General features: G+C 35.4%; 1 protein-coding gene across 1 annotated transcript; it reads left to right on the forward strand.

The window, feature by feature from the left end:
• The first annotated feature begins 470 nt into the window (after positions 1-470).
• Positions 471-5287, forward strand: LOC137727670 (translocon-associated protein subunit alpha). The gene is made up of 8 exons (XM_068466492.2): positions 471-734; positions 1347-1511; positions 1625-1675; positions 1915-2003; positions 3960-4037; positions 4165-4368; positions 4534-4605; positions 4970-5287. The coding sequence occupies exons 1-8, from the start codon at positions 668-670 to the stop codon at positions 5018-5020; spliced, it is 777 nt and encodes a 258-aa protein (XP_068322593.1). The 5' UTR covers positions 471-667; the 3' UTR covers positions 5021-5287.
• Positions 5288-12037: the final 6750 nt, after the last annotated feature.

Genomic DNA, 12037 nt, shown 5'->3' on the forward strand with positions numbered 1-12037 from the left:
CACCTTTGACTCTTCCTTAATTGAGCCGTTATTGTCCGTTGCATGCGCATGAGAATCATAATGTGCTTTGAGGGTAATTTTGTCCTTTTAACCTAAAAGTTCACATGTCATCACCATAATTTTCTTGATTATTTTTGGTTCCACATGTTGTAATCGTGCTCACTTGATCTAATATTTTTTAGTTTTTTTTTTTTTTTTTTAGTACATTGATATTTTTATACTAAGGGGAGAGAAAGTTTGGCTAAGTCACACAATGGGCAGCTTAATTTGATATCGAATTCGCCATCCAACCAAGAGATTCAAACCTAAAATTTCTCACTTTGAAGTGAAGAAAAATATCATCAGACCGCAGTATTGAATGACTATTTTTTAATTATTAAGAAGAAATTTTAACACCTCAAATTATGATGAAAGAAAAGACCGACGGTGTGAACTCGATTTTAACACCACAAATTCGCAATTTTTCACTTAACGCTATTTCTGATTAATTCCGAAAAACACAATATTGAGAATCGTCGTCATTCTTTGACCCGTAAACCGAAGCTATATTGGTCCCTCAGCTTTAGGCACTGTGTTGCAAAACCCACGCTCTCTTTCTCTCACTACAATTCTCACACCATCGCCACTACCCCATCCCACCCTAAAGAGCAAGCTCCGACCACCGCCCATGGCGACCAGCACGATTGGGGTTCTTCTCCTCGCTCTCCTCCTCATCGCATCCCCTTTCCTCCAAGGTCTCTCTCTCAATCCCCAAATCTAGATCTAATATATGTTCCTTGTATACATATATTGTATTGTTTCGTTCATTTCGTTTGTTGAAATTTCGATTTGCTGCATCGAATCGATTTACCAGCTAGTGTTTGGTGTTTAACTTGTTGGGTTTGACTTTGTTGATCGGTGCAAATTAGATCTGGTTTGACTAGTTTTCGTTTTGATCGATTCGATGCTCCATTGTTTTGATGGTATATGGTCGAATTTATTGTTGATGTGTAGGTTTTGCATGGATTAAATGAGTTTATTGTCGTTAATTAACTAGTAGAAAGCTAAATTTCACTTAAAGGAACATGCAATTGCTTTCGTGAGGTAGTGGAATACAATTACGTGTTTTTTTAATGACCCTTTTTAGTTCATTGCTTTCTTTTCCTGTCCTGCCCTTTTCAGATGACTTAAGTAATGCTTGCATGCTGGGTTAGATAAGCAAAAGTTGTGTCTTGCCTTCAATAGACTGTGATTTACGTGTTTGATTTGCAATATTCATAATTTGTGGAAATTATGATAACATTTTGGTTGATTTAATGTGGATTCCAAGTGGGTCGTACTGAATATATGGTTTTTCCCATCTTTAGTCGCCAGGGGCCAGTCTGATTCGGAAGTGGATGCTTCTGACACCGTGGAAGAAAACAGTGATCTCGGGATTGTTGGCGAGGATGTCCAAGATTTTGGAGACGGAAGTTTTAGCCCAGCTCCCGGAGTTGATACAATCTGTGTCTTCCCCAAAAACATCGCTAAAAGTAAGAATTTCATCGTTATTGTACATTGGAAAATTTGTAGCCTTTTTTTTTTTTTTTTTTTTTATCTTTTCAATTTTAGAAGTGTGTTTTTTACTTTGATCTCGTCTCTGCAGCGGTGGCGGCAGGGGAAGAGACTGAATTACTGGTTGGCCTGAAAAATGATGGTAATAAACATAACATTTTCTTATGTGATTGGATTCCCTCTTTCTTCGAGTGCAATGCAATGCTGTGTTCAAATTGTTTTTATTACCTTTGTTATTTGTTCTGTGCTGCGACATGCCAATTCCCCTTGTAAAGAGCAACATGATTACTTGTTGTGCAGGCGTATTAATGCACTTGTTCTGCTATATTTTTTCTGAAATGTTTAGAACATAGCTTAATTGCTGTTTTGATGATAAACCAGGGGAGTCGAGCTTGAATGTGATTGCAATCAAAGCTACCGTTCATCTTCCTTTTGATCACAATCTGCTGGTTCAGAATCTTACTGCCCAGGTAATTGTTGGTATGATTGGTTTACACATAAATGATATTTGGATTTTCTTTTAAATTGTTTTGTTTCATCAGGAGATTTTTTGTTGGTTAACATGTTTTTTAGAATCTGGAAACATTTTATGACAAGTACTCTTGTCTATGAACAACTGAACTTCATTTTTTATTTCCATATTGCAATATAATATCTCTTTATTTGGATTAATTACACTAACACCCCCTGAGGTTTATCGAGTTATCACAAAACCCCCTTACGTTTGAGACATTACACTAACACCTCTTCAGGTTTTAATTCACTTTCTCGTAACTCCTTTAGTCAAAATTCGTGTAATAAATTGACAACTTTACCCTTATAACTAATTACTTGAACAATAAAAAAATGGGATTTTTAACGAAAAGCCCGCGGTACTGTTCACTTTAATGAAAAACCACATTTTTACACTAAAAAGTCAAACCTGGTACTATTCACTTTACCCTTTATTTTGTCCTTATCGTTAAAACTCAAAGTTTTCAAGCCCTTTTCATTAGTTTTCCTTAAAAAAATCTTTATAATTATAAACAACAAAAAAATCATCATAATTATATATAGAAGAATAAAATATTAAAAAATAAATTAAACATTAAAATTGCCAACAAAATATTTAATGCTTGATAACGAGATGAAGATCAAACAGATTACTGTTGTTGTAGTTCATCACAATGGAGGCTGGGACCCAAGTATCTTGTACAAAATACTTGTTCTCTTTGAACTCAATTTTTGTACAGTTTAGTTTCTAAACGTTTTACATCTACGTTTAATTCTACTATATGGTATACCCACTGCACATTGTACACTTTGTGCCATATGAAATCATCAACTTAAACGCTTAAATAACATACCAAAAGAATCCAACAAAAATTTCAAACAGATTCAGAGAGAGAGAGAGAGAGGGAGAGAGATCCCGTTGACGGAGGGAGAGATCCCGTCGTGGTGGTTTTGGGAAAACACACAAAGGAGGGTTCAAGGGTGGCTGGGGTTGCAGACTTGCAATGGAGTCGAAGGGGGGAGATTTCATGGAGTGGTGGTTTTGCTATTTTTAATGTTTAATTTATATTTTTAATATTTTTCAAAGACTTTTATTATTTACGTAATTAATTATAAGGGTAAAGATGTCAATTTGTTATTTGAATTTTGAGTGAAGGGGTTATGTGAAAGTGAATTAAAACCTAAAGGGGGTGTTAGTGAAATGTTTCAAACTTAAAGGGGTTTTGTGAAAACTCGATAAACCTCAGGGAGTGTTAGTGTAATTAACCCCTCTTTATTTGCTTGCTGCTTGAGACATTGCTGATTGCATGTAACTTATTTTACAAGTGAAGGATATGTATGTTTAACAAACCATAGTTTCTTAAAATCTAGATTGGCAGGGTATCCATGACCATTGTAAGTTTGGTTATCTAAGTTTCTTATTGAAGGTTAATGAGATCTATTTTCATAATTGACTTGGTAAAGATCGTACTCCTCATTGCCTATTTGTTTAGCACGAGCCCAATTGTCTAGTATTGTAATAATTAATATAAATAGTGGATGAGGGTTGATAGTCACATTGAAAGGATGATCAAACTTGCAATCTATTTGATAGCTCAATCAAGGACATTGAGAGTGATGACAGTTCAGATTTAATCTTTACTGTGGAAGGTTTGCTTTTTACTTGTATGAGATGTTGAACTGATTTGTTTTAAAGTATTTTGGGGCTTCGAAAAGTTTAATAACATAAGGCTTTCTTACTTATATTTTTAAAACGCATTACCATTGGGTTGGTCATTTATTTTCCTGCACCATTTTACACTTCCTAGTTTGTAAAACGTGCCTCTTTCTTTTCATGTTGGGAATTTTGTGTTATTCTTTGCATTAAAGTTGCTTCTGGCTAGTTTTGTTTTGTTCTTTTGTCAATTCCATTTACAGATGTGGTTTAACTGTAGGCTTTTAACAATGGATCAGTTCCAGCTTCGGCTCAGGCTGCTTTCCCATACATATTTGCTGTCAGCAAGTTCTTACAGGTATCATCATTCCTTTCTATTGGTAACATCTGAAATTGCTTGTATTTTCAGTCAACTTTACTTTAAATTGCAATTGAATCAATGGAGTGGTACGCTTGACCTAAATCATTTAATTTGTGTTATGCAGCCTGGCGCTTTTGATCTCGTGGGTACCATTTATTATGAGATAGACCAGCAACCATACCAGAGCACCTTCTACAATGGTACTATCGAAGTTGTTGAGGCCGGTGCTATGCTCAGCATTGAGTCTGTTTTTCTTGTCACCCTTGGATGTGCCCTTCTTGTCCTCCTAGGTTTATGGATTCATGGTCAAATACAGCACCTTTCTAAGGTATTCAAACTTACTTATGAGATTGTTGTATTTCTTATACTTGTTTCAAATCTTTATAAAACTGCACTTTTAGTATAGGTGATGGTAGTTATATGTTTATAATTACTTTTGTTCATTTAGTTTTCATTTATTTAATCTTTTGTGTGTGTGTCTGGTTTTGGTTAGAAAACCAAGAGGGCTCCCAAGGTGGAAGTTGGAACCAAGGCTACCGATGCCTCTATGGATGAATGGCTTCAGGTTTGTGTTTCCAACGGTTAAAACATGGACCTGTTAAAAGTTATCACTTTCGTTTTGAGATTTGCATCTCTCATAATCCAAGTATCGCACTCATAACATTTAAAAGGGCCTATTCAATATGGGTTGCTTCATTTAGAACTTCCCGCATCTGTAGTTTAATAGGTGTTTCAAATTACCACAGACAAATAAAGAAGTATATGTTTTGAAGGAGGGATATAACAAAACAAAGAAGCATCGGTTCTTCTAATTTCATGTGTATATAATGAGCTGAGCTGTCTTGTTTAAAGTATACCCTCTAACTTTGGTCATTATAAATTCACGAATCAATCCTTATGTGTTCCGTTTTTACTCTTTTGATGGCCAGGGAACTGCATATACTCAGTCAGTCAAAGACAAAACAAAGAAGAAGAAATAGATTCTGAACTGTTCACAGTTCAGGTGCACGAGAATTACATTGAAGTGCACACTCTTGTAACCCATACTAGGGACGTGACGTTTAAGAGAGGTCGAAAACTTGCGCTAGTTATGGAATTTAGACCAGAAAACAATACTTGCCTTGCTGTTGTAGACATGACGGAAACTTCTACATTTTCTTTTTTAGAGATGGAGTTCAGTAGTTAAACTAACGCAATGCTAGGGATCATACAATTTTGTTGAAGCCATACAATTTTCCTTGAGATCTTGTTTTGATTTGTGATTTGCGCGGATTTGGTTTGTGCATTTGTTGAGTCGCCTACCAGAGCTACGTTCTGTTTTTCAAAGATGTAGTAAGCACTAGATAAAAAAGAAATGCTCGAAAGCTTAAGTCTGTTGGCTGTAGAAGTTTTTCACTTTGTAGGTTCGAGCTTATGGGCATAATGTTGCTTAAGGCACATTTTCTGAGAGGGAATCAGATCAACTAGCCCTAGTAATGGCTAAATTGGTTAATGGTCCCCATTGTGTTGGAGTAGTAGGAAGATTACACCCGTGGTAGAAAAAAATTCGGATTTAAACCTTGTGGTGTAATCCATTAAGGTTCAAATTCAAAATCAACATTTTTGTCCTTTCTCTGTTAACACATTTAGCCTTCATAACCTAAAGGGAGGAAAAACTCATTCATCCGAGGCTATGAATTATTTGCTCCATGCTTCCATTCAAAGCTCATTTGTCCGTGAGATCAACTACAACCCTTGGAGTAAGTCTTAAAATTTATCTTCCCATTTTATTCCAACCCTTGCGCTAAAATAGGGTTAAGTGTTAGGAGTGAAAAAAAGGAAAAGAAAAAAAAAAGGTCAAATTCTAGCCAAGATTTAGGTCAAAATTAATGGGGGAGCCCATATGTGAGAGTGGAACAAGGAAAGTGAACTGGACTCACCCAGCCCACATGCATGCACGGCCCACATGCGCTTTCTCGCCTCAATGACGCTGGCCCACCGACGTGGGGCTGTCGGCTTATTGTTGCCCCGTGACATGAGCCCAACAACTCCTTTTGCTAATCCAACGGCCACAACTCAAATGGATGTTGGATATCCAACGGTCTACTTTAATTTATTTAATTTTTAGTTTTATATTTATATATTTATTGAATCCAACAATTGAGATCGAATATAATCAAATCTAACGGTAAAAAAAAAGATCTAACGACCCAAATTTAAATCCAATGGCTGAAATAATTAAAAAAAATTATTTAACTCAAACTTCACCCAAAAAACTCTATAAATACCTCTATGTATTTGTTTAAACATCCACACAATTCTTTTTTCTCCTACAATTCTTCCAATTTTTCTTTCTACCATCTTCCAAAATCATTTCTTCCCTTTTCCAAATTTTTCAAGATGGCAAATGATCATATTAGAGGTCATAATTGGTCCTTTGATGAAGATATTGCTTTATGCTTGGAATGAGTTTCTATTAGTGAAGATGGTGCCGTTGGCACAAATCAAAATAAAAAGGTTTTGTGGGCTAAATTTGTTGATAAGTTTACTAAAATTGATGGAAGGTTACCAACAAAGCATGCACTTTATGGAAGAGAAGCTTGGAGAGAGTAGTGGTTGACATGACTAGTGCAAGGAGCGCCGTAAAGGTGGTGAGTTTCTTTGTTGATATTTTATTTGTCATGTACGTAATTATTTTGCAACTAATTGTATTTATGTATTTCTTGCATAGGGTGACGAAGTAATGGCAATTTATAAGACAAGAACTACGCCAACAATGGGAAAAATTATTTGGTAGTGAAGTTGCAAACACAAATGATGTCAATGAATGTGTTGATTCATTGACCCCAACTTCTTCTTTTGCAAGGTCTCCAGGAAGAGATAAGCAAAAGGAAACAAAGAGAAAAGGGAAATTCCAATATCCGGTTAGTGCAACGATTTCTACTGGATTTGCAAAATTGGCCGAAAGCCATAGCTCTCAGGATGAAGAAATGACCCAAAAGCGCTTGGCCTTTATGAAGGAAGGGGAAAAGGGAGCATGAAAGGTTTGAATGTGATTTGATGAGGGAGGACCTCAACAAATACACTCCAGATAGGAAGAAGTTCTTACGCGATAAGTAAAAGGAATTTTTGCAAAGGCATGCTGAAAGGAGTATCTTTCAAGATGATGATTTAATCAAGGCTATATCTCAAGTCCACCACCAAGTCAAGGTAGTGGATATCATTATTAAGTTTATGTAGTTTATTAATTGTCGTTTGTATTAAGTTTATGTAGTTTATTAATTATCGTTTGTATTAAGTTAATGACTTATTAATTATCCTTTGTATTAAGTTTATGGCTTATTAATTATCGTTTGTATTTATGGCTTATTAATTATTATTTCTATTATTCTAGATGCCTTCATAATTATTGTACATATTGTTGCACACTTTGATGTACAATAGATGCATTCAATAATTATTGTACATATTGTTGCACACTTTGATGTATAATAGATGCCTTCAATATTTCAAAGGGCCTTCAATAATTTTTGTACATATTGCTACACACTTAGATGTACAATAGATGTCTTCAATAATTTTTGACAACGTACTAGACAAAAGACTTGTCACAAGAAGACACTTCAATTTATTACAAGAAAATACCAATCTAGCACACTTAAAATTATTACAAAAAACAACCACACTAGCACACTTAAGTTTATTACAAGAAAACAATCACACTAGCACACTGAAATTTAACACAAGAAAACAACCACACTAACACACTTAAGTTTATTACAAGAAAACAACCACACTAACACACTTAAGATTATCCATCACCACCGTTCTCCTTCTCGGCACCATATATGCTCAACCCAAATCCTTTCGGAGTGTGTCGTGACCTTGATAAGCTTGAATTCTATTTAAACATCTCATATACTCACTGAGTGTGACCTTATCAGGTTGAGTCTCGTATGTAGTTGCAACGAGTTTGCAAATTCGGCTTCTTCATTGTTCATTTCTGCATCCCCAGTTGCAAGAGTTGCTTGGTATTGTGTTATTTGTATTGCCAAGCTACACCTTCTTCTATCACCCATTGATGAGATATTGATGATTTTGAGGGAACAAAAACATTATGAAAGTTGGATGATTGGTGAATATGTTTTGTGATGGTTAGATATTCAACCTATGCTTATATAGAGGATGATTGAAGGTTTGTGTTTCATGTGTGTGGGTTTGTGTTTCATGTGCTTCGTATGTATTTGTTATGTGTTTCGTGTGTTTTATGTGTTTCGTGTATTTGGTGTGTTATACATCTCTATCATGTGTTTTGTATGTGTTTCATATGTGTTTTGTGTGTTTCTTGTGTTTTGTGGTTATACATCTCTATCATGTGTTTATATTCTTTCGTAATGTTTCATGTGTCGATTTAGTGATTTTTCAATATTTATTGGAATTTAGATATTTTTATGTTAAAATGTTCATAAAATTAATTTAGGATAGTCTACATAATTTTTTTTTTAAAAAGTTAATTTTTAAAAATAACCTAAATTCATTTTTAATAATCTGAAGCTAAAATTTTAGCCTAGACGGGTTGGAGCAGAAAAGCTTTTTTTGGGCTAAAACCTAAATTTGCTGGGCTAAAAATTTTAGGTTTTAACCCAAGGGATAGAGATGGTTTGAGAACTAGATTTTTTTATGCAGCACTAAAAAAAATTGATTTCGTCAAACATTTCCGTTAGCTCACCCCATCTTTTATTTGATGGAAGAAATTATGAAATCTAATTCTAAGAACCAACCAGCCAACAAAACCAATCGATTGACTAATTCGCTGAGATTCGCACACTAATCAAGCAAACAAAAATCAAGCAACATGAAAAGAGGAGCAGCATGCATACCTCATCATCATTAGTTGAAGAATTCGACCTCTCGGACTAACAACTAACAACATTAACATCTCGTTTTTAATCAACTCAAATAAAGAATCGAGTCAAATTGTTATCATAAATCAGTGGTTTGTTTTTGAGGAATTTTTTTTTCCTGAGGTTTTTTTTTCTGTGATTGGTTGTTAAATCCCCTAATTTGGGGTTTGATTGTTTTTGTGATTTGTTTGTGGTCTGATTGTTTTGTATTGTCAGGTATGGGGCTGTTTTGTCTAAAAAAAAAAACGAAGGGAAGCTGAAGAGAGAGAGAGAGAGAGAGAGAGGACGAGAAAGGCCAAAAGTCTGGAGAGAAATAAAGAGAGAGAGATGGGATGCAGTGAAGCATGTGGACAGAGGAAGAACCCGAGTAGGAAATAAGCTTTCTGAAAAGAAAAAAAAACGGGTGGGGGTGGGAATGTTAGCGGAGAGTTGATCGAAATGTTAATTTTGGGCTTGAATCCTAACAGACTTCACTAACGAGGTTTAAATCCGAATTTGTCACCACGAGGACTATCTTCCGATTACCTTATCACCACGAGAACCATTAATCTAATTTAGCCCCTAGTAATTGATCTATTTCTTGATTTTAGGTATTTGATTATGGATTTGAAAGGAAAATTCACATTTTTGTAATTTTGACCCTAATGCCTCTTCATTAGCATGAAGTTGAATAACAGGCCCTTCCGGTGAAGCGTTGACCAACCCCTTAACTGGAATTTGACTGGTGGAAGGCTCAGTCGTGGGATCGAGAGCTGGAGGAATGGAAATTCGGATTTGAGAAATCCGATGAGATGGCTGCCTTTGCTTCTTTAAAGATTTATGATTTTCCATAAATGGCTTTTCAAGAGCATGATTCACCCACTCCTCTGCCGGTGGTTGCTGGAAATTTTGTAAGTCCTCTTCGACCAAGGATGTAAGGTCAATAGTCTTGAGCATTTCACCCTGATGATCGCCATAGCTCGCTAGTTTGGCCTTCTTCTTGGAGACCTTAGAAGGAGTTTCCTCCGGAACGACCTCTTCCGGTTTCTTTCTCTTATTTTTCTCGAAGGGTTTATGGATTTTTAATGATTAATTATGCAAAATCAAACTTTATAACTAAGTAACCAAAATTTCAAAGTTAACGGAAAACAATATTAATTTCCCAAAAGTACAAATCAGGATTACAAAATACGAATTACGATCAACTGAATAGTGAAATTATGAGACGAGATTTCACATATGAGTTCTAATTTAGAGACGATAATATTTTATAAATAGATTTTATTTCTTTATATATTCGATTAAATAATTTATCTCTATATATAAAGGGAGAAAGCCAACATAATACCAAGAATTGCCTTTCTTCAATTAGAATACAAAAACCAACTAATTTTCATGTAATTAATTTAATCAACACAAAAAACTGCGAATTGGGAGGTGTTGCAAGAATCAAACTTCCGACCTCTTGCACCCGAATTAAAATCATAACACTAGACCAAACACCCAATAACTAACAATTAACCTTTATTCTTATTTTAAACAAAAATAGCCTTTAGCTTGTCAAAGATCCATAATTGTTTGTAGTTTATTTGGACTTAGCCTCACTTTACCTAGAAAATGAATAATTGCGTATTACAAGTGGTGAAAGAGGGTGTCATAAGTTAGGTTTAAAATGGTGGAAAAAGAAGACAAAATTTTGGAAATAAAAAATTGAAATATTAAAAAAAAAAGTAAAAATTAAAAACTAAAACTAAAAATAAGGTCAAAATTTTGAGAACTTATTAAAGTAATCTTTCTTGAAAAAAAAAAATTCAAATAAATTTTCAGTTTAAAAATAATAATAATTATTATTATCTAAGGGCCAAAATGAAGCAATACCTTGGAGGCTAAAGAATATTATTATGGACAACAAGTGTTTGGCAGCTTCTTAGGGGTCCAAATTTTGGAAGCTAAGTTTTTAAAGAAGCAAATTGTGTGCCGAATGCAGTCATTAGTCTAGGCTTTAAAAGTACAAACTCTTATTTTTGGAATTGATGATTGTGGACTGTGGCTAATCGGGCCCTCCTATTTGATTGTATTAGTATTGGTTGTAATTGCAGTCACTTGAACTAATTATTTTTAGCTATTGAGAAAATAAAAATAAAGCAAAATTGTAACATCTCATATCACTTAGGGGAGTGGATCCTGTAAGCCTTATATGTATATTCCCATCTCTACCTAGCACGAGACCTTTTGGGAGCTTACTGGCTTTGGGTTCCATCGAAACTCCGAAGTTAAGCGAGTTCGAGTGAGAACAATTCCATGATGGGTGATCCACTGGGAAGTTCTCGTCTGAGTTTCTAGAAACAAAACCGTGAGGGTGTGGTAGAGGCCCAAAACGGACAATATCGTGCTACGGTAGAGTCGAGCCCGGGATGTGGTGGGGGTCCGGGCCGGGATGTGACAATTTGGTATCAGAGCCTAACCCTGACCATAGTGTGACGACGAGAACGTCAGGCCCCTAAGGGGGTGGATTGTAACATCCCACATCGTCCAAAGGAGTGGATCCTGTAAGCCTTATATGTATATTCCCATCTTTACCTAGCACGAGGCCTTTTGGGAGCTCATTGGCTTCGGGTTCCATCGGAACTCCGAAGTTAAGTGAGTTCGCACGAGAGCAATCCTAGGATGGGTGACTATTGGGAAGTTCTCGTGTGAGTTCCCAGAAACAAAACCATGAGGATGTGGTAGGGGCCCAAAACGGACAATAAAATGCTACGGTGGAATCGAGCCTGGGATGTGGTGGGGACCCAGATCGAGATGTGACAAAAATAGGATGAAAAAAAAAAAAAAACCACGGTCTATGCTCGATTTTACAATAAATTGTAGCAATAGTTTATCAACTTTAACCCAACTAGAGCAATGATCTTTCAACTAAACATATGTTACTAATGGTCCCTCAACTCATCAAAACATATAGCTATGATCATTTTTGTTAACTCTATTATAACTTCCGTCAAAATGAGTCACGTGTTATGCACGTGAGGCTAAATCAAGGGGCAAATATGAAAAATCAAATAAGAAAAATTGTATCAATGACCCCTCAACTTTAATCAAACTGGAGAAATGTTCTCTCAATTTAAATCCAATTAGAGT

This window comes from Pyrus communis, chromosome 10 (assembly GCF_041283825.1).
Source record: "Pyrus communis isolate YQ-2024b chromosome 10, ASM4128382v1, whole genome shotgun sequence".
Classification (NCBI taxonomy): domain Eukaryota; kingdom Viridiplantae; phylum Streptophyta; class Magnoliopsida; order Rosales; family Rosaceae; genus Pyrus; species Pyrus communis.

Coding starts and splice junctions, on each gene's coding strand:
- LOC137727670 (XM_068466492.2), top strand. CDS start 668: ATGGCGACCAGCACGATTGGGGTTCTTCTCCTCGCTCTCCTCCTCATC. Junction 2,004..3,959: donor TTCAGAATCTTACTGCCCAG/GTAATTGTTGGT, acceptor GTTTAACTGTAG/GCTTTTAACAATGGATCAGT. Junction 4,606..4,969: donor CTATGGATGAATGGCTTCAG/GTTTGTGTTTCC, acceptor TTTGATGGCCAG/GGAACTGCATATACTCAGTC.